At 39.6% G+C, this 23,265-nt stretch overlaps 2 protein-coding genes across 2 annotated transcripts; one reads left to right on the top strand and one right to left on the bottom strand.

The window, feature by feature from the left end:
- Positions 1-5,847: 5,847 nt before the first annotated feature.
- Positions 5,848-9,735, bottom strand: LOC115589043 (NAD(P)(+)--arginine ADP-ribosyltransferase 2-like). The gene is made up of 2 exons (XM_030429724.1): positions 9,645-9,735; positions 5,848-6,860 (listed from the first exon to the last, which is right to left on the bottom strand). The coding sequence occupies exons 1-2, from the start codon at positions 9,717-9,719 to the stop codon at positions 6,066-6,068; spliced, it is 870 nt and encodes a 289-aa protein (XP_030285584.1). The 5' UTR covers positions 9,720-9,735; the 3' UTR covers positions 5,848-6,065.
- A 7,357-nt stretch (positions 9,736-17,092) lies between these two features.
- LOC115591084 (erythroblast NAD(P)(+)--arginine ADP-ribosyltransferase-like) lies at positions 17,093-18,277 on the top strand. The gene is made up of 2 exons (XM_030432730.1): positions 17,093-17,152; positions 17,546-18,277. Exons 1-2 carry the CDS (start codon positions 17,093-17,095, stop codon positions 18,275-18,277), a joined length of 792 nt encoding a protein of 263 aa, XP_030288590.1.
- Positions 18,278-23,265: the final 4,988 nt, after the last annotated feature.

Below are 23,265 nucleotides of genomic sequence, written 5' to 3'. Positions count from 1 at the left end.
ACTTGATATATGCCTACAGAATAAATAGCTGAAGGCATGACAGACGATGATTAAACTTTGTCTGTTTCCTTCGATCATCAACGTGAGTTCATGCAGTGTAAATTATACCTACTGTAGTAATTCTGTCTGTAATGAATCCTCTTATGCACGCTGCAATAGCCAGTAGTTAATGGTAGGTTGGTGCTGTAAATATTCCACTATGAGCTTTGTCTCCCATCTCTTCCATCTCTAGTCCTTCGTTCATTTAAGCCTGTCCTCACTACCACTGAACAGGAGGCCGTGCATCTTTCGTCTTCACATTTCAAATCTTCCCTTCCCTTCTTCTTCTTTTTGTCCCCTCCCCTCGTTAGATTCTTTTGTAAATCTTCCCGGGCCTCACAAAAATCTGCCTAAATTGCTGATTATTTCATACTTCCTCCCCCCCGCAAGCCCACTCCTTTTGTATTCCCCCTTGCTGCTCTCTTCTCTTATCATTCCTACGTTGCCCCATACTTTCCCCCTTTCTCCCTTTCTTTCCTTCCTACTTTCCCTCACCTGGATGTCTTCCTTCCTTTCTGCCCTCTTCCCTTTCGCTGATGTCTTGCATTTTCCTTCCTTTTGCTCACTTACTCTTTGCCTTTGCAGCCTAAGCCTTACTTTTCCTCATTTTCCCTTAAACCCCACTCTCCTGCCACCCACCCAGTCCACACTCTCTTCTCGCTCGTCCACTCACATTCTCACATTTTAATTTCTTTTCCTGCCACTCTTACGTTTTCGGAGCTCCCAGTCTCTCTACCCCTCTTGCCGCCGTCCCATTTCCAAACCACCTCTTTCTCTGCCCATCTCTCTCTCTCTGCTGGAGATATTTCATTAATATAGAATTTGCCCTGCGTCTTGACTCTTGAGTTCCTTTCTCCCCATTCATGCCATCGCATCCCTCAGAATTTTAAAGTAACATTCATTTTTTTTCTCAGCTGGTGGTAATTCACTGAAAACTGCATCTTCCCTAGACACACACACACACACACACACACACACACACCTTACTGTGTATGCTTTGTACAGTGCTCATTCTCTGCTGGGTCTATACTTGTTCTACCTCTCCCTCTTCGCTGTGTTACTGCCTTCCTCTCTCGCTCTCTAAGGTATGCCACAGCTAAACCAAATGTCTATTCTCCGACAATCCCTCCCATCCTCTTGCTCGCTTTACATTCCCTTTTTGCTTGCACTCTTACTTCCCTCTGAGCTTCCTGTCTTCTCACAGTCTCCACACCTGGCTATGCCTGTCCGTCTCTTGTCTCTCTGCTGGGCCTGCAGTGCAACAGGAGACTGATTCCTATTCTCCGACTGATGCCTACCTCGCTCTGTTTATTTATTTTTTTATCCTCTCTTCCTGAAAAACCAACCCACCCTTACCCCCGACTTTGCCTCTTATCGACTCTGCAAGCATCTTGTGTCTCGCCTCCCTCCCTCCGTTTGTGCAATCCATTCGTTCCTCCCTGCTCCTGTCTCTTTATCTCTCCAACATGCCCTGCCTTCCCCCCCGTAACCCCCTTCTCACCGTGTTGCCTCTACTGAGTATAAAATTGAATATAATCAAAAGTGCTGTAGGGGTTAGACATACCCACGCATGTTTTTTTCACACACATGTACACACACACACACACACACACACTCAGAGGAACAGGAGCACAGAGTTGAGAACAACAATGACTGGTGACCAAATAGTTAGACAATGCTGCCATCTGCTGGAATATAATAAAACATCACACCTTTCAAAGGGCCTTTTTCTCAGAAGACATTTTGACATCACAGGTGTAAAAATAATCAGATTAATGATGGTTGAATTATTTTTTCTAATATTGTTCATACTGGATCACTGGCATATTGGCAAAGCAAACAGAGTCATTGTTAATGTTTTCACTAGAAACCTTTTGATGCGCAAGCTATACATCCCCCCTCCAAAGGGCAGCATAGGTCAAAAATGAGCCATATTAATTTCTTATGTAATTGCATTCATTGTTTTTTTTTTATATATGGTTTTAGAATCTAATTATTTCACCATTTAATATCTCAGGTATCCAGTAAACCATTTGTTTTGATTGTCACAAATCAATATTTTTTCTTTTTTCTTTCCTATTTTAATAAATAGTTTGTTTTACGATATCAGCATGTATATAGTGTTTCTTTAATAAAATGTGCTATGAAAATACGCTAATTAAGTTGTAACATTTATTGTAGCAAATATTTGGACCAAATTACAATACATTTAATATTTGAAATAATTTTGTCACTTCTCAACCTGGCCAATGTTAGCTAGCATGACTAGAATACATTAAAAGCTAACATGCTGATAGAAGGACTAATTGAAATATTTTGCTTTCGCTAGTAATGGATGTCAAGGTCAGGGCCATACAGTAATGTTCAAAGGTTATGTACAGTTATCTTTTTGAACAGAGTATCAAACATTTTCTTAAGTATAACAATTGTGCAACTAGAGACATGTGGCGATGGGATCACCAGACAGCATTTCCTTGATTCAACCCATGAATACTTAGCAGTCATTGCTACATTCTAAAAGTATTCATGGGTCAGACCACACCTTCAGCCTCTATTTTTTTCATCTCAACTTCACAGCTGTAAAGTTTCACGACAACATCACAACACATGCAGGCCAGAGGAGCAGCCCTTGGCCCCTTTCTTAATTCATATCCCCCTACTTCCAGTGCCTTGCTGGGAGCACACCTATCTTTGACCTTTATCTCAAGTACCCACCTGGAAAGATTTGTGACTGTGACTTGCAGGTGCACATTTAGCAATGATAAATGCATGCACACACACACACACAGACACACACACACACACAAAGCAGCATTTATACAAGATGTGTATAAGCAGCTGTGTTTAATTTTAAAATCTGTTGCAGATGTCAATGCTGTCAATATGTTCGTGAGTGCAAAAAAATTCCATAGTAAATCTATATGGGTAATTTTTGACCACTGTCTGTAAAAATGACCTATACATACCAATCCTATTCTTAAACATTAAGTAGGAATCGAATGATAAAAAAATATTTGTGATACTCAAAAGCAAGAATGAATATCTAGAACATTAAATCATTGAATGCATTTATTTTAAAGATATAGCGAAGAAACATCAGCCATGCATGACATTACAAAAGAAATTAATAAGGATCTTTTTTTACCCACTTTAAGCATTAAGAGGGGCAGTGAAACTTTTTTTTTTTTTTTTTTTTTTAAATAAACAAGGAAAAATGAAAATAAGGATTTGTTATGATCAAAAACAAGTTAATCAATGAATGACTGCAATACTGAATCATGACATTAATTTACTGCACCCACTATGACAAGTCCAGGTCTCAGTGAAAAGGGCTCTGCTCAGGACTATTTGTACTGTCAGACTGTAAAGGTCCCATATTATACTGTTTTTCATCAATTTCACACAGCTGTCAGAGGTCCAACAACACTACATTTGAAATGCATTGCCCCAAACCCATCTGTGGTCCTGAATTAAAGCTGTCTAAAAGTTGCTCAAGTGAGCTCTACTGAGAGCAGGCTGTTTCTGTGCCTACACCTTTAAATGCTAATGAGCTCCGTCTGTCAACGCCTGCCTTGCCTAATGGTAGCATGCGCTAATGTTTACGGTAGATGTATCGCTATGGCTCGCCGATATGCTGTCGTTCAACCATACCAGTTTGACCCAGAATGGGACCCAGAAGGAGAGGCTCCTGAAGAAGTATAGACTCTGCAGCTGCAGCAAGACGTTTCAGAATGGTTAGTGTGTCTGAATAATGTTAGTTTGCTCTATGTGTTGTTACAGTTACTACCATGTAGCTAATGGCTAACAGCTAGCAAAAGCTGTGTTTGTCTCCAACACAGTCTCCAAACTCTTGGACAATGATCGCATCGTCTCTGTCTCCAGTCTGCACATGTATACAGACTTTTTACTGTGACAACCAAGCTCCATCATCACCATACTCATAGGTAACTGTGAATAATATCAAACCGTGGCAACACTTACCTGTGGCTCAGGTGCAGTTGCTGGGTCCAGTATGGGTGGGACTGATCCTTTAACGAGGGTCAGTGTTGAGGCAAAGCCAGCTTTGTACTGACCCTCGTTACTGAAGCAGTCCAATGTGACGTGGTTAACACACACATACAAGCTAACACGAACCGCAGCCGGCACGTTGTCATTAATAATGACATGCAACCACTGTGTTTTCTGTTGTTCTGTAGCTGGGACAGAATGTAGGCACTTATGATGATTTATACAACCAACAACTGAACAATATGTGTGTCTAACTCTGAGCGACGACATTGCGAAACACTGTTATATTACCACTGGACACTTCGGACTTCACCTCGAGAGTGATCTCGGATATCTCCTAACACCGCGCAGAGGAGGCCTGCCTATGAAAATGACTACTTTTGTTAAGTAACGAAAGGAGCTGAACCAGTGGGTGGGCTCATTCTGGGAGTTGGCAGGCTCAGGGAGGAGTATAAAGAGTCACATTATATATGTAGAGACCAGAGAAAATGTGTTTTTCATAATATGGGACCTTCAATGGCCAAATAATTTAACACATTGTCTGAAATGAAAAATACTGAAAGAGTCAGGTATCAGTAAAAGATTTAGGACCTGTCAAGTGTTGTTAAAGCAAGGCTTTAACCTGCAGCCATTAAATCAATCATAAAACCAGTCAATTGTCTTAATATTTATATTGTGTGTATACATGCCGAATTTTATCAGGTTCATCTAAAGAGGCTTTTCATGGACGAATGGAACACATTATCAAATTACCACACAGCTCCTACACTGTAAAGTCTGACAGCAATAAACTCCTTAAATACATGCAAGCAAGTGACCTGTGTGCATCGTTAATGGAAAAAAAAAAAAACTACGTGGGTGTAACATGTAAGCATGCTTGCATGTTGTTGTCAAGCTTGCTTGCATTGTGCACAAGATGGTGGGTTTTGCTTTGAGCTTTCTGAGACCGCTAAAGGAAATGTAGCTGTTAACCAGACAAGTGATGCATTTCTGACTTCCAGTGTGTCGTTGTCTGACTGCACAAGTTGGCTGACTAACAATCGTGTTAGAAACTACAGGCAGACAACAAAACAAGGGTAATCCAAGAGCAAAAACCAGTATGAAGGACAAACCAGAGTAACACAAGGAATCAGGAAAAAAATACAGGAAAACATGAAGGGAAGACTGGAACAGTAAACAGATGAACCAATGAAGAGGGAGGGGGAAACACAGGCTTAAATACAAAGGGAGTGATTAACTATTGGAACACAGGTGAGGAGCTCATGACACATGAGGGTGTGATACAAACATAAAACAGGAAATATGATTTGCTTGCCTTTACACTTACCTTCTGTGACTGAACCAGCTGTTATGTAATCAAGGTAAAATAGTTTTATTCTAATGACGAGGTAACTCGGTCACAAGATGAGTGCATTGGTTTACCCTGAACGTGCTGGTCGTGGCACACTTGACTTTAAGCACTTTATGTCTCAGTACTGTAAAATGTTACCCTCAACTGTGATGAAGTCAAATAAAAATTCTAATTAAATCCACATCTTGACCTCTATATTTAAAGTCTGACTTTACTCAAAACAACTGAGGAAACCAATTACCTCACACTTACCAAGTAATGTATGCTAATAATAATTTTAAGTTGTTTTTAGCTTGTACAATTAATATTGAATAGTCTATTTTATGTGGTAATTCTGAGGTAATCAGTTACCTGTGTTTTCTAAAGTTAAGTCAAATTTTAAAATGTAAAGTGCATCAACTTGAGGTTGATTGTCTTTTTCTATTCAAAGAGGAAAACAAACGCAAAGGTTGCTTTTAAAAGATTTATTAAATTCATTCAGAAAATTCATCAGCAATGCTTCTGCTGCTGCTGCATTGTAGAATATGTTGGAGAAAGATGAACATTTTAGCCTGCAATAATGAAAGCCCAAAACCCGAAGTATGAATCTATGGGTTGAGGAGAATTTTTAGGTATATTGCGATGAGCTTGGATTTAAGCAGAATAACGCACAGTTTGCTGAGCAAAACTAAATTCCAAAATTGCTTTTAACTTTCCTCAGCCAGCTGAAGAGCCACTGGTCTTTTTTTTTTTTTTTAATCATGTTGCAGTTTAGATTGCTTCGAATTCCTTTGCTCTCCAGGACATACACAACCTCACAGTCATGCAGACCATTGTTCGCTATTTTGGTTATCTGGAACACCTCATAAGGTGGGATGAGCACCTCTTCCTCTGTATTGTTAAGGGTTGGGTAATTTTTCAGGTAAGCACCAGAACAAGTCCTAATTTCAAAGCAGGACTTGCTCCCAAACTGTGTCAGGTCTTTCCTCTTAGAGCTGGAGGTAAAGGAACCAAACCGAATCATTTGTTTGTCTTGGCCCTCAAACACAGCCTTGGATCTGCGGTAAGTAGTGAGACAATTTCCATCATTACTAAGGATCTGTGCAGCAGATGTCAGCCAGAAATGTAAAGAGTGAAATGGGAAGGATGAGGCATATTTGTTTCTCCTGGTCCGGACTGCATCATTAAATGTCTCATAAAAGTTTTTATAACCAGATGTATATACACATATTGCTTGCAAGTGATCCTTAGTTAAACCCTCATCCCCATTCTCCATGTATTTTACATTTTTTTTTGTACAACTTTCTGCACGTCTCCAGAAATTCGCAAATGATCCAATGTTCTCTTTTTTAAAGAATGTGTTCTCGACCATCTTTGCCATCGTTGCGTTGCAGCCAAAGTACATGTCATCAACAGCATTTTCAGCCATGTCCAATTTGATGACTTGGTGAACATCTTGTTTTGGACGGTAGATGAAACCGCTCTGGAAGAGGGGAAGGAAAAAAAATAAGAGGAAAGGTCATGATTTAGATGCTGTTTGCACCAATGTGACAATGTGTAGGTGACTTAATGATGACTGAGGCATTTGCTGTATTGACATTTGGTACTACTGTAAACCCAGACGGCACTAGACCTGACTCAGATGCTGGTGACAGCCAGCCAGCTGCATAAATTAAACCTAGTCTAATCTCATGTCAGACGTGCTATAGAAAATCCAAATGAGCCAGTTGCATAAAGCTAACCTAAGCTAACTGATAACCTAAGATAACTGCATGGTTAACTAATCTAGTTTGCTCAGTTAACCATACATCAACTCTTGAGTGTTAAATTGGCTAGGAGCTAGTTGGTTAGCATGCTAACTTACATAGGTATCTTTTTAACATGTAGACATCCTCAACATACCATCAAAACTGTTATTCTCATTCTGTTGATAATTTTAATTGAATGTTGTGAATTTCAATTGTTTTATATTGCACCTTTAATAAAAGAATGTACTGTACATTCAGAGGTGTGGAACTCATAAGAATGCAGAAGTTGGTTCATGGTTGAGAAGATGTGTTTGGAGTTCCTAGGGTTGCTATTGAGATTGGAATAGACTCGAGTACTGTCCCCTTCAGGAGCTTTGGACTGTGGGTTTGTCTTTATGTGCTCATGAACACTAAGCCCAGAACTACAGAAGCATCGCACCCACACAGGCACTTTTGACTTCATTTCTCACTGACGTTAACACATCGCCTACAATTTCCCCTTGAGTCACAGCAGCATTCATATGATTGGCATGAAAGAGCCATTAATTCATGAATTATTTTTAGAAACTACCTATTAGGAAGATGATATTATTGGCCCAAAGAGGTACACAAGGATTAATGCTTTCCGCAAAATGTAAGATGTTCGTTCCCTTAATTTGAGGATTAAGCAAGGCATATTCGCTGCCATGGTAAAACTGTATAATTGATGCTTTCTTTCTCCCTCAAGAATATTAATACTAATAGTTCTTAAAATAAATAGATGTCTTTTGTGTTTATTTTTCACGGTACTTGCTGTGCTCTCTTGACCTGGAGCTTACTGAGCCGAGTCAGATTTAGCAAGGCTTATCTGATTGATCTCCAGGTTAACAATAGAGATGCACCAATCGATCGGCAACCGATCGCAATCGGCCGATAATGCCCCTATCGGTTTTGATCGGAGTTCTCAAAATAGATCAAATCAGGCCGATCAGATGACGTTTCAAAATAGAGACAGTGCATTGACTGCATGCAGGGTGGGAATTTCACGGCGGCCATGGCCGCTGTTGCCCAGCACTTTGGCCTTGATGCAGCGTGAAAAAAACTCATCGTGCGGCCACAGTGGCCTCTGTGCCCTTGGCCCGGTCAGCGTAGCGAGCTTGCCCTGAATTACAGCCACCTGAGTGCACAGTAGTCACTCACAGTAACTTCAGTGAGTCTGCGGTTTGCGCAGATGGAGTCTCATCATCACGATGATCTCACGTGAAAGCCTCCAAAACAGCAGCAGCGTCTCAAAACAGAAGAACGAAACTTACAGCACAGGTGCGAAAGCGAGCGCAGCCGGTTTTGACATGATACGTAACTGACTTATGCGGTAGGATTTAGTTCGGTAAAGTTGGAAATATATTCACAGATTCGAACTTCCCGGATCAATAGCTCATAAGTGAAACCTTGTTAAAACACAAACGACGGGTCTTTCCTACCGTAGTGAGGAAGACAACGAGCTAGAACCGTATTTTTATCTAAACGAGCGTCTGGACATTAACTCTGGTCTGTATGGTCAGCCGTCTGTGAGACGAGGGCGCAGGGACCGTCTACAAAGTGCAACACTGAAAAGAGAAACTACAAAAAAATCCAATAACTTCACTATTATTCAGAGAGTAGTGCCACCAAAATCACTCCACACATCAGTGGTCTCCTGCTGTTATTCTACAATTTTTTGTTTGGGAAAAATGTGCTTTGCCATCATTTTGGGGAATTTCTATTGGGAGAAATATTCAATAACACTAATATTCAGTGTGGTGTCACAAAAATCACCTCACCCTAACCCTACTTAACAAAAACTACTTTCTAATGTAACTTTAACTTGATTTTGGTATTAGAAAATGTGTTAATACATAATCCATGTTTTATTATAAATTAGGATGTTATGGTATCAGTCTGAAAGGTAAATCAACAAATTTTACTCAGTGGCCTTTGTGCCCTGTCATGTGGCCTTGGTGCCCCTGAAAACAAATGCAGGCCAAATGGACTTGCCCCTAAAATGACAAAATTCCCATCCTGACTGCATGCATTCCCACTAGTAAGCTACAGTTACTCTATGTAAGCTGAGTCCAAGTTGTCTCTAAGAGTCTCTAGAGTGTGAAATGTTGCACATTGCCTCAGCCTGCAATAAAACGGTGGTCAATTCATGATACTTTCCCATCTCCTAATTTTTATACTTAATAATACAATGTCAATGTTGTGTAAGAAGAATCATTAATTAAATATGTAAAAGTTACACAAGACAACAATATAGAAGAATTTATGGATTTGACACTGTGATCGGTGATCGGCAATATCGGGATCGGCAGATACTGCTTTTGGTGATCGGTGATCGGCCCCAAAAATCCTGATCGGTGCATCTCTAGTTAACAACAGCCTTTTTTTTCAGATTTTTCATTTTTAACATTTTTTACACTACATTAATATACGTCAAACTTTAAGCATTCCCATGGATTGTCACATAATGTAGAGGTAACCCGGTTGAATGTGCCACCCACCTTCATGGAGCCCACAGGCTGCATCCAGCAAAAGAGCAAACACACCGCAGCACAAATCAGCATGGTCCCCTTCATCACAGCAGGCAGGCACACAGCTTCTGAATTCACACACATATAAAATATACAAGACACACATTTGACATCAGCCATGATAAAAAATGGCTTGATGAATTAAAATCTCATATCATGACATGTGTTTTGAAATACTAACTCACCAGTCTTTCAGTCGAGAAAGTGCTGAGTGACCGTTAGATCAATGAGTTGTGAATATCAGGGACTTATATACCCCGCCGGGTCCAAGACAGGTAACCAAATCTGCCCACACACACACACACACTCAAACGCCCATATTCGCACATCGACACGTACAAAGCATAAATGTGTGTGCGCATGTGAGTGTGTGTGTGTGAAATGATGCAGCAGAGTGAGGTCAATGCACAAAGGAAATGTGGTTCATCTTTAACAAAACAAATGGCTTGTTTAACGACAACTTCTAAAACACAACCTGACACTTCCCTGACCATCTTTTAGTGTAAATAATCATAAATCAGTCAAATGTGGCTAAAACGATCCATTAATTCCCACATTTTAAACATTTTTAAACTTGGAGTCTTCAACCCCAACCGAGGATGACTAAAATGTCATTGCTTTTGGCAATTTACATGTTTGTTTGTTTTTACACATCCAGTAGCACTAAGACCTGTCCACAGACACTAAGGTGTGAAAATGTGGTGTAGTTCCCCATAGTCTGCCATATGAGTGTAGCAGTTTGCATGAATTTGGTTTGAGGTGTAGTTTCATATTTAAACTTCACTGTTTACTGGTAATAGGATCCCCAGTAGCTTGTACTGCAGGTACAAATCTTCCTGTCTTAACTTTTGATGTATTTTATGTACAGAAGTTACATAAAATACAACAAAATTAAATAAAAAGCAGAAGAACAAAGACAAAATAAAATCTCATCCGAAGGTGTACTTAACTGTCAAAACTGTACCGAAATATTTTATTATGTGTTGGTCACCTTACACAATTTAAGAATTTTGAATCCACTGAAGTACAATGAAGTCAAATTATTGTTAAGTGGTGGGACAGTTTGAGCATAAAGCGTGTGTCGGTTGTGTTAAACCAGATTAATTTCCTGTCAGAGGTCACAAGCAACAAAACCTGTGCTTGAATATGAAACTGGGAAAAAGTTCTTCTGCATGTGAGGCTAGGTAAAATGACTCTGTCATAAAGAATAGTATTAACTTCACGAGGAAACTTTCATTCTGAATCAAGAAAACCTAAATGCTTATTATCTGTCAACATAGTTCACATGTTCTCTCTTCAATACAAGTACGATTGCTCGCTGGCTGGTGCTGTTATGAACAAACAAGAGGGTATGATCAACTAGGTGGTTTCAGTAAGTAAGCTGGCAGCATCAACAACACAAGTAGAACATGCTGCTGCATGCGACTTGCCTGAAGTCTCCTCGATGTGTAAAGCCACTTTTGACGGTTGGAGATACAAACATTACTTTTAATTTGTTGAACGTAAGGAAAATAACTTGACTGTAAGGTTCACACTTTGCCTGTGTTGGAAAGTTCTCACCACCGCTGCTGACACTACCTCACCTACAGAGACAGCACACACACACAAAGTTTGTTGCTAAGGAACCGGGAAGCAACATGAATGAGACGCCAAGCAAGCAGCCAAAACTTTCTATTCAACAGAACCAGAAGCTATTGACAATATCGAAATCTGAGATGAATATGCTTGTGGCCTCGTACATAGTAGAGGAAATGTTATTTCTTTCAACCGTAGAATCACCATCTTTTCGAAAGATACTCGGCAAAGTACTGATAACAGGGGACGGCCAGCCGCCGAGTAACGAGTAATGTAACTAGTAATGAAACTAATTAGTTTCTTCAGGGAGTAATCATGTAATGTAAGGCATTACTATTTTTGAGAGTAATGTGTAATGTGTAATATATTACTTTTTTGAGTAACAAGCTCCAACACTGCCTGAGGCCTTATATGGCTAGCAATGTAACATGTCATCTACTGCCGTTAGGTTAAAGCTGCAATGATTAACATGTTTATATTACCAGTGGACCATGACTTTGCAATTTTCTTTAGCTTTACAGAGCTTTTTAGCATTTAGAGAAAGAAAAAGAAATGCATCCTCCTTGAAATGAGGCCTTTTGTCTTGGCTCTCACATCTCAATGCTAATCTTTCTTTAAAGTCAAATATTTATATTGAGTGTTACAGCTTTTCAACACAAACATCATTTTTGTAGTCAGATTTAAATGAGTCTGACCGAGTGAGGAGGGAAACATGAAGCAAACAAACTACTAATGTTATAGCTAATACAGGTCTTCTGTTGCAACCATAACAACTTGAAATTACCGACCTATTGACACACACAAACAAAAGTGTGAGTCTGTGTATCTGTTCCTGTGTTGGTGTGTTTGGTTTTTGTTTGTTTTTTCACAATTTTGTGGGTGGCTTTCTTAGAGGAAAGGTTGTTTCACCAGATAAGTGGAACATACGCATGTAGCTGCTTCAGAGAAATGTCACAATCCCACACAAAGTGGTTCACTGACCATTAAATACTCACTCAGTTGTGTTTGTTTGTTTGTTTTATTTCTATCTTAGTTATTGTCTGTGTAAACTGTCACTGTTACTAAAAATACCAGCACCTTATGACTGAGGATAAGACCATATTTGATCATGGACTATAACTTTGAAAGTATAAGGAAGAATGTGCTTTATAGAAATATTTAAAAAGGATAAAATAATATAATTACTGCTGGCCAGATTTCTTAGTACATCATATTTTGGTTTATTGGAGGATTTAATTGAATTTGTAATTCCAACATAGTGGGCACAGCTATTCGATTAATGCAATGTGGTATAACAAAAGGACAACATTCACCCTTTTAAAGTAATAGGGGCAAATTTCTCACTGAAGTAAAATAAAGATGTTAAAAATTATAGTTCAGCTATCCAATTACAACAGCATGCACAGTAATGACAATACAAACAAACAGTAATTTTTGTGGACATTTTTATTTTAATTCAGTTTCTTTGGATTCTTAAATGTTTGATTAACAAACTGACATTCATGAGGAATTCAAATTTTCACTCTGCAGCTTTTATTAGATTTAACACCTTAATTTACCATCAGTCACTCGTCTCATAGTGTCAAAAGAAAAAGTTTATCATGTAGGAGAAACACATGAGACATGAGAAATGCATACTCATATATTTCTTTTGTGACCACAGATGGGGGTCTCAGAGAGGAAAAACATCTTCAGTGTGGTTAAAGTGTGAGAGACAGAGTGTGACTTGTGTTCCTCTGTGGGTATCACTGCTTTCAGACATCTTACTCTGTTCCCTTTCACATAGATGGGCCCCACACTTCTGAAATGTCTTGATTGTTGATGTAAGCACAAACATAGCATTAAAAACATGCTTCTTTATATGTGTTTACATGTGTTCACCTTCTGAGTGTTGAAAATTATATTTTATGTAGATATAAAGCACTATAAGTTGGAGACCTTTGTTCATACTGTACTATATGTCAGAGAGCAGCATTGCTTGCTAAAAGCACTTACCAGTAAATTAAAGATAAGATCCCAAAAGAAATTCTTTGACCAGAGATTGCCACTGAAATATTTATAGGGGTTCCCCTGGTCAGGGTGACACACACAGCCCAGTTCAAAATATACCAAAAAAATATTCAGAGTGTTAAATTCATAAAATATTAAACGTTTAAGGAGTTGGCATGACATTGAAAGTAATATTGACAGTGATATTGAAAGGTAATCACTCCCCGTCCTGTCATGTGCCTATATAAACCTCACCACTCTACATGCCTGCCTTTTCTCGTGCCCCTCTCTCCCACCCTTCCTCCCTCCCACCCTTTCCTCCCTCCCCTTCTCCTGTCTTTCTCTATCTCTGTCTTTCTTATGGGGGGTCTTGCCAGCCTGGGAGCTGCCGTTGAACCCTAATGAAGTCTTCCCCACACTGCAACTGCTCAACACTTCATCAACATCTCACTCATATTCCACCTCAATAAACTATTATTTAGATAAACATATAATTCATGGTGTGGTCAAGTTCCAAGTTTCCATTTGATTGATTTGATTTATTTGTCCTGTCGGGAGATTTGTCTTCACTGACAGCACATTGACGACAAACGGACACTACATACACATCAACAAACAAAAAAGAAAAAGACATACAAACAACAAAGACAACTTATATGACAGCACAAATAGGGGACAGACAGATCAGCGGGGCCTGTTGTTCAAGGCAGCTATGGCTGCAGGGATCAGGCTTTTCCCCAGCCGAGCCCTCCTGAACTTAATGGTTCTGTACCTGCGCCCTGAGGGTAGAGGGATGATGTATTGGTTCAGTGGGTGAGTGATGTCTTGTGCTATGGTGTTTGCAAGGCGAGTGATGGACTTGTTATTTAGTTCTGTGAGGTTGGGTGTGGGGAGACCGATGATTTTAGCAGCTGTGTTTGTGATGCGTGTGAGTTTGGCCCGGTTGGTGACAGAAAGCCTTCCCTTTCGGGAAAGAGCCTTTAAGTCCACACCAACAGCGCACACTGGTGTGTTTTCATTTAAAGGGAATTTTGATTGCAAAACACCTCATGTCCTGTATTCTTGTGATTATAGGTGCATCTACTTTTGCCTTTTGGCATCAATTTACAGTTAAAATCTCTATATTCATTGAATAGTAAACAAAATTCAGACACCAGGTGACAATTCAAAATAATAAGGAAGTATATCCCTTTCCATCCCCACCAAATTAGATTATATTAGACATTATGGGCTCTATCTTGCACTTGATGCAAAGTGGTGCACAGTGCAAGTATCATTGCTAGCTTCAGACCGATGCAGTTGTAATTTTCATACCCAACTCACCACCACATCATTTAAATAGCAAATGTACATGTGCCCACCTGTGAGCCCCTGGGTGTGTTGGTCTTAACATGAGGTGTGGTCAGGGGCATTGATGGCAGATTGCTATCCTGAGGCAACAGAAATTGAAAACGCCATAGACCAACAAAAAGACACTCTAAAGTCAAAATCGCAGACTGTTTCCTGTTGTCTAAAGAGCACATTATACAGACAGTAAGATGTGCCTACACAGGCGGTTTACACCATTCATACACCCTGATTTAATGACTTGAGAGGTAGCTTTCAGTCGTTTTAAACTTTTCCGTAAATGCAGTAATGCACTACAACAAATATCATGGCACATTAATCATCAAAACTAAAACATCTTGACTGTATAGACAGCCATGTCCTTTCTCCTGTTACAGGATCGCTGCATGTAATGTCATTAATATTTTCCTCATTAAGGACATATTTCACCCTCTCATCCCACCCATTATTGATCAGGATGATTTTTTCCTGTCCTGCCAGATCCGCGGACTGAGAATCGCCAGCACACAGGGGGACGCTCAGCAGCGTGCCTCCTCCTCCTCAGTTAAATACCAGTTTTCTTATGCAGTCAAACAGAGTTGTCACATCAAATCCCTTTCTCTCAGCGAAAACAAGTGCTACTGTTAAATATGTGTCAGGTCATGGCCCACCTGGCTATTAAAGGGAATGGGAGATGACACTTGGATTAGTTTGATTTATGTTCTGACCAAAACATACCGATGACTAATTCAGAGTCTAAATACCACCATACCATCTTTGTGCTATTTAACCAGCAAAATGGACTTGGACATGCGCTCTGGTTCAAGCGCCACTTCCAGTACAATATATGACCATGGAGAGCAGTTTTCAGACCTTTGACATTACGATTTGATGGCATATGTATTTTGGTATGTGCCCCACATACAATTTTAATAATCATCATTTGAAAATATCAGAAAAAAAGAAAGATGAATATGACATCCCTCTCACTGTTACTTACTTACGATTCCTTTTAAACATGATAACCGACACTTCATGTAAATTTGCTTACTAGTGGATTTGTGATTCTGTTACTTGGTGTTGGTCTTCTTGCTGTTTGTTTGGTTCTGACTCAAAAGTTCCTTGACTAATCCGATAAACCACAATTCAGGGTCAGTGTTTCCAACCTGGTGAATAGGTGTGTATTGTTACACACAAATAAGGGTGTTACACAAATACACACACTACTTTAGGAGCACGGTCATGGTTTAACACATTCACACAGTCCGCCCACAAACTTACATACTTAGGCCATGCAAGGCCACTTAGGCCACTGCGCATGTGTGTGAGGACTTATAACATGTCTGGCCACAAAACCAAGGTGTATATAAAGTTGGACATGAGTCCTGAACACATGCTGAGAAATTCTGAACCAAACCTTTGGCCTGACGAGTTCACTTTGAGCGCCACATCTTCTAATCCTAAAGACTGGTAAGTTGAGCTTCAAGATAAACTTTTTGTATTGTTCATTGTGTAAATATCTGAAAATAGTTTTAGCATTTGCCATTAACTTAATTGACTAATTCATGTTAGCCTGACCCATCAAAACATTGTCAGAAAATTCCAATTTTTTAGAATTGAGATGTTTATAAAACCTTTTAACGAAATCAGTTCAAAAAAAATTTCTATCATTTTGTTTATGAGATATTTTTTGTATCACATTTGATACATTGGGCGTTTTTGGCAACTTTTTGCTCACAACAATGTTGATTTTAGATACAAATCAAATTGTGCAAATAACATTTTGAAAATATAGAACATCTTAGGCAGTTTCTCTCATTGTTTTTTTATACATAAAACTTTTCACAGCCTTTTTTTTCACTTTGTGGTCAGCACAAGAACAGTTTCGGTTCTTGTTCAGGCAAATATGCACCTTACACCTTCACAGTAGGCATGTGAGGGGTGATTGCTGGTGCAGTGCTTGCAAAATAATGTGTGGTTGTATTGTGGTAGGATTGATGTAGATTACATTACAAAAATGTGACATGACCATTCAGGGATAAATACCTGCAGTATCAAATTTGACACACACATTTTTAACACAGTTTAACTGTAATATAAAGAATGAATCATTGAGTAATTATGCATTGATTCAATACAGAACATATTTACTTGAAAAAATGAGTAACAATATAAATGTTATTCCTACTGTAACTTCTTGAAAATTAGCAAAGATTTTCCTGCCAAAAGTGTGAGAATGATTTAATGACAGTGGCCATTTTGAAAAAGCCAAAAAAAAAGTCCTTCCACCGCCTGCAGTGGAATGATTATCCACTAGTGGGCAGAATACATAGATTACAACTGGTTTTTAAGGAAAGTATTGATTATGTTGACAAGATAGAGGTCTCAGAAACTTGCGTATCAAATATGATACAAATGGTCAAATTAATATATATGTGTGGCTGGTAGTCAATGTGATAAAGTTTATTGTTGTTGACTCTTATGATGCAGGAACAGTTTTCCTGACTGCAGTGATGTTGGGAAACACGATGATCTTTGCTCCGCTGTGTTTGATCCTTTGCTGGATGCTGCCTGTGTACTCCATGACGGTGAGTGCAGGATGTGACAGTTGGTGGAAAATGTTGTAAGATTAACTAACAGTGAAGGATCTTTACACAACTGTATTTGGTTTCAGTGTCTCACACAAAACTTTGAGGAATAAAAGTCAAGTAAAATGTGCTTAAATAATTGATTATTATCACAATATCCACATTTCATTTTTTGATATCACTTTTATAATAAAGTACACCAACACTATTATTTGATCGTGCCATTGTGCAAGTGTTAGATTAAATACGATAACTGCTGTGCTTCTCAGATACTATTTACTGAGTTTTTCAGGGTTTTGGCCAATTCAATTAGATGTGTGATAGTGGTTGTTCCATTTTTAACAGTGTCTGTTTAATGACCTCTCTCTTCATCTTTCTTTGTTCCCCTCTTAGATCCGTTTCAACTTCAAAATACGACATCCAGAACTAAGCATCCCGTTGAGCATGGCTGATGATTCAGTTGATGATATGTACTTCGGCTGCGACGATGCAATGATGGAAAGAGTCAAGAAAGACTACCTTGAGGAAGAAAAGTATGAGAAACCGTTTGCAAAAGCCTGGGATGAGGCAGGGGAATGTGCTGAAAGGAAACTAGAACACAGGGAGAATAAGGCTCTAACCATAGATCACTTGCAAGCAATCTGTGCTTACACAGATGACAACATATACACGATGTTCAATGATGTAGTCCGGACAGGGAGAAGCATCTATGGTTCCTCATTTAAATTCCACTCTTTACATTTCCTGCTGACATCTGCAATACAGATCTTGAAAACCGATTACTACTGTCACACTACTTACAGACGAACTCGTGTCAGGTTTACTGGGGAAGTCAGTGACAGAATTCGGTTTGGCTCCTTTGCCTCCAGCTCATTCAGAACAGACTTGACAGATTTTGGACACGAGACCTGCTTTAAAATTGAGACCTGTCTGGGTGCTCCTTTAAAAAAATATTCAGTGTTTCCTGATGAGGAAGAAGTGCTCATACCTCCCTATGAAGTATTCAATATAACTGAGAAAATTAGTGGTCAGGTTAAAATTGATGGTCTGACTGATTGTAAAGTCATCTTTGTCTTGAAGAATTTAGGGAGTAGGAGCACTCTGAACTGCAAAGCTGTGTTCTAATGACAGCCCAGTGGTTCTTCTCCACCTACTGGGGGAAAGAAGCATTCTGCCAACCTTGTGCCTGTTAACTGTCTCGAGAGAACTGAATTCATTAGCTTGATATATGACGACACTTTCCGCAGCCGCTGACTTTATGTTTTGGCTTTGTTCACTTACAGTGTACAATTTCTGTTGTTGGAATTTCTCTGAGAAAAATTCATATTTTTTGTCATTAAACTATGTGTTGCACTCATGTTGGTTGTATGGTCTCATTCCCTTGTGTAATGCTAAGAAGCATCCAATTAGTTTTTCTTAGTGAAGTGCTGCTGACATTCACAAAACAAGAAGCAGGCAAAAAAGGCTGGTAAAGGAAGAGACGTGAGACGCAGTAGACATTTTATTATATCTCAGCTTCCTCCTCGACTCCTGCCCTTGCCGAAATAGAGAAATGGGAAGAGTTAACAGGCGAAACAACAAATGGTGAGGAAAAACACAGGCTTAAATGCAGAGGGGCTAATTAACAAATGGAACACAGGTGAGCACATAAAAAAGTCGTGAATAAGACAGCGTAGCGGGCTTGCCTTGAATTACAGCCACCTGAGTGCACACTAGTCACTCACAGTAACTTCAGTGAGTCCGCGGTTCGCGCAGGTGGAGTCTCATCATCACGTGAAAGCCTCTCAAACAGCAGCAGCGTCTCAAAACAGAAGAACGAAACTTACAGCACAGCAAACGAGTTCAGCTGGTTTGATATGATACGAAACTGACTTATGTGGTAGGATTTAGTCCAGTAAAGTTGGAACTATATTCACAGATTCGAACTTCCCGGATCAATAGCTTATAAGCAAAACATTGTTAAAACACAAACACAACTCGTTCCTACCGTAGTAAGTTAGACAACGAGCTACAACCGTATTTTCATCACAACGAGCGCTCCTCTGGGCTGGACATTAACTCTGGTCTCTATGGTCAGCCGGCTCTGAGACGAGGGCGCAGGGACCGTCTTCAAAGTGCAACACCGAAAAGAGATACGACAAAAAATATTCAATAATTCACTATTATTCAGAGAGTAGTGTCACCAAAGTCACGCCACACATCAGTGGTCTCTTGCTGGTTATTATACAACTGTTTGTTTGTGGAAAAAATGTGCTTTGCCATAATTTTGGGGAATTTCTATTAGGAGAAATATTCAATAACACTAATATTCAGTGTAGTGTCAGCCCTAATTCTATACAGTACTTACTTAGAGAAAACTATGGCAGGCTTCCAAAAATGAGTGACAGCATCCAATAAGAGACAGTTAGAGTTTAAGGCTGGAAGAAAACAGCTGTCCCATATAATATACAATACCTCATTCTTATCTTTATTCCACCTATGCAGGGCTGCCAAGTTTCAGAAAATGACAAGAGTGAGACTTTGCGATGTGTCCGACGAAAAAAATGTTTTAACATCGATTTGGCCTGTTTTACTGTCGATTTATTCCTTAAGACTGATGTCCTCACCTCCATGCCAGCTGCTCTCCCTGCACTGTGGCCTCCTAATGCTAGTCTTAATTAACCAGAAATTAGAAATGAAAATTGTAACAAGAATTTTGCCAAAATACTTTTATCAGGGTTCTAGCAGTTTTCAGTAAGTCAAATTTAAGACCTTTTTAAGACCATAAAAAATCAAATTTAAGACCTTCACGACGCATTACCAAAAAAATTTAAAATCAAATAAATTTTGAAAGAATTATTTTATTACAATAAGTTCAGTAACATAAACAGGCAAAAAACAAACTTGCCTTTAAATAGGGTATATTTAATTTCATATTAATTAAAAAGCGCACTGCAACTAACAGATGCAAGAAAAAGAAGCACACACTCACACTCTCTCTCTCACACACGCACATTCACCCGCGCTCTCTCTCTCACACACACACTGGAGAACGTCAAGTGGGTTTTAAATGTCGGCGCTGTTGCGTGTGAAAGATAATTAGAGACGCAAAGACCCACCTTACGTTGCTACTGATTGGTTTATATTGCGTGGTGCCTTCCGTGGTTAGTTAGATTTAGGTACAAAAGACTGATAGATTGGTCTGGGATTGGTTATTGGTCAGTCAATCAGAGTTACTATGGAAGTTATATCAAGTCATTAATCAAGAGCATAGATTTTCAGTTTGAGAGCATGATTTCATTCCTTTTCAGTGACACAGCTCCTTCGCGTGCTCTGATTTTTTCTCCTCATGCTCACATTTTGTGCTTGCATTTAAATTTCTTCTGCTTTCTCTCAAAATGTCTGCTTAAAGTAAAAAATTACATGCCTGTGCTCACATTTGTCCTTCTTGCACACAAAAATTTCGCTCGCATTCAAATGTGCCCTCTGCGCGCTCAGGTCTAAGTGCACGCGCTCAGAACACACACCTGCTCACAGGTTAAGTTCTGCTCTCGGATCTCTCCTCTGCTCACGGATTTTTCTTGTGTATCAACACTGTCAATCAATAGAAGGCCGGCTACTGTTGACCAATCAGATTATCCCCGCTTCTTTGCGGATGCGTTCGCTGTACTTCAAGGAGCATCGCATACGGACGGGCACTGTTTCTACCGGGTTTATCTACTTCCGTCCTCCAGGCTGTTAAATGTGGTGGTTTCCTTTATTTTATGACGACTTTTGGAATAAAATATCAGTTCATCAATACACGAGCGCCCGTACTTTTCATTACAGTAGCTACATCAACATAAAGTAGAACAATAGCGACTCTACTTTCACCATATTAGCCAATAGCCAGCTCCCAGGCAGCGGGATATGTTATATAGTATAAATACTAAAGGGTTAATATGTTTGAGGCGATAGTACAGCGGTTAAGAACATCAATTTATGATGCTTTTTGCATCATGGGACGCTGGTTCGCATCCCGGCCCGGCGTACAGAGTTGGGTGTAAATGTTCCGTATATTACCAAATAATAGCCGCGTGTCAATTAACTGCAGGGTCCAATTTAAACGCCGATGCAGGTGTATATTTTGATAAATAACCGCTGGTTCCAAATAAATGCTGGGTCTAATTCATTTATTCTTTTTTAATCAAGGAAGAAGACGTGACCACTGACACTGCACGTTTTTCTTCTTCGCCTTTTTCACGCGTTGTGCTGCTTTCTTATTTAACCTTTTTTTTTTTTTCTTTTTTTCTGTCAGTCAGTATCACACTGATGATCGTCATGGCTCCGGTGCAGCAACAAAATAAAAAGTATGACTTGAAATTCAAACTTTCTGTCGTAAAATATGCAGAGGAAAACTCGGGAAAACCGTGAGTGACAGACAGCAGAGATGAGGAGTTTGCAGCGAGTGCTAGTTGCGCCTGTCCCAAATAAACGCCTGGTCTGTTAAGTGATTGAAACAAATAAATGCCGCTGCTATTATTTGGTATTTTATGGTATGATAGCTCGCTCGGCCGGGGAGAGAGACATGGATCATAGTGCTCAGCTGCAGACACATCAGAGAGGTGACGAGACGCGACTCATCATGACTGACAGGCATCAAGGCCACTCAGCCTTCACTTTTTGTGATATTTCATTCACAAAAACAGGGCCTGTGGCAATTCTGGACAGCTGTTTTTTTTTCTTCTTTTTTTCTTCTTCTTCCTTCATGGGCCCCCTGACAAACGCTTAACAAGAGATGGTGGGTAAACATACATGATTAAAAAGGTGTAATGAAAAATACGCTATGATGATAGAGTATTTTTCATTCATTACACGAGCGAGGATGCCGGCCGGGCCGGGATGCGAACCAGCGTCCCATGATGCAAAAAGTTATATGAACAGGAGTTCTTAACCGCTGTACTATCATCACAATATCCCACTTCCTGGGCAGCTTGCTATTGGCTAATATGGCGAAAGTAGAGCCACTATTGTTCTACTTTATGTTGATGTATGTAGCTATTGTAATGAAAAGCACGGGCGCTCGTGTATTGATTAACTGATATTTTATTCCAAAAGTCGTCATAAAATAAAGGGAACCACCACATTTAACAGCCTGGAGGACGGAAGTAGATAAACTTGGTAGAAACAGTGCCCGTCCGTTTGCGACGCTCCTTGAAGTACAGCGAACGCATCCACAAAGAAGCGGGGATAATCTGATTGGTCAACAGTAGCCGGCCTTCTATTGGTTGACAGTGTTGATACACAAGAAAAATCCGTGAGCAGAGGAGAGATCCGAGAGCAGAACTTGACCTGTGAGCAGGTGTGTGTTCTGAGCGCGTGCACTTAGATCTGAGCGCGCAGAGGGCACATTTGAATGCGAGCGACATTTTTGTTTGCAAGTAGGAGAAATGTGAACACAGGCATGTGATTTTTTACTTTAAGCAGACATTTTGAAAGAAAGCAGAAGAAATTTAAATGCAAGCACAAAATGTGAGCATGAGGAGAAAAAATCTGAGCACGCAAAGGAGCTGTGTCACTGAAAAGGAATGAAATCATGCTCTCAAACTGAAAATCTATGCTCTTGATTAATGACTTGATTTAACTTCCATAAGTTACTCGCACTACGGCAATCCGCAAGGACCAAACTTTATTATCATAAAAAAATAAATGTAGAGTATTGAATGGGGAAATATAAGCATGAGAAATGTCAAGTGTGGCGTGTGGTGTGAGAATGAGTCAAATTGCGTGACTGTCACACTCAAAGCGTGATGCTTGGCAGCTCTGACTCGGAGTCCTATGCATTAAGACCTATTAAGATGCACTAATTCTAATTAATTCTAATATAAGCATTTTCTGAGCACTTTACTTGTTTGCACTCAAGTTAGATGCAAAACTTTTACGCTGGACTGTACTTTGTGCAATGACAAAGTTTAATCTAATCTTATCTGATACATTATGAGTGTTTTGAGAATTTTATTTTACCTCATCAGGCTACAAAAACAGCTCGCTCTTCTCAGCTACCCTATCAATGAGTCCAACGACATGAGAATGTCCTTTTCAGTGGGCATCAGCATAAACATCTCCAGCCTGCTAGCTAGCATGCACAGCTAGCT

Source organism: Sparus aurata, chromosome 1 (genome assembly GCF_900880675.1).
Source record: "Sparus aurata chromosome 1, fSpaAur1.1, whole genome shotgun sequence".
Taxonomy (NCBI): domain Eukaryota; kingdom Metazoa; phylum Chordata; class Actinopteri; order Spariformes; family Sparidae; genus Sparus; species Sparus aurata.
Note: the sequence above shows the minus strand (reverse complement) of the source record. Positions and strands in the feature narration are given on the sequence as shown.

Excerpts from the sequence above, each read along its gene's own strand:
- LOC115589043 (XM_030429724.1), bottom strand. The coding sequence starts at position 9,719 with ATGAAGGGGACCATGCTGATTTGTGCTGCGGTGTGTTTGCTCTTTTGC. Across the intron at positions 6,861-9,644 it reads AGCCTGTGGGCTCCATGAAG|AGCGGTTTCATCTACCGTCC; the intron begins GTGGGTGGCACA and ends CCCCTCTTCCAG.
- LOC115591084 (XM_030432730.1), top strand. The coding sequence starts at position 17,093 with ATGATCTTTGCTCCGCTGTGTTTGATCCTTTGCTGGATGCTGCCTGTG. Across the intron at positions 17,153-17,545 it reads TGCCTGTGTACTCCATGACG|ATCCGTTTCAACTTCAAAAT; the intron begins GTGAGTGCAGGA and ends TTCCCCTCTTAG.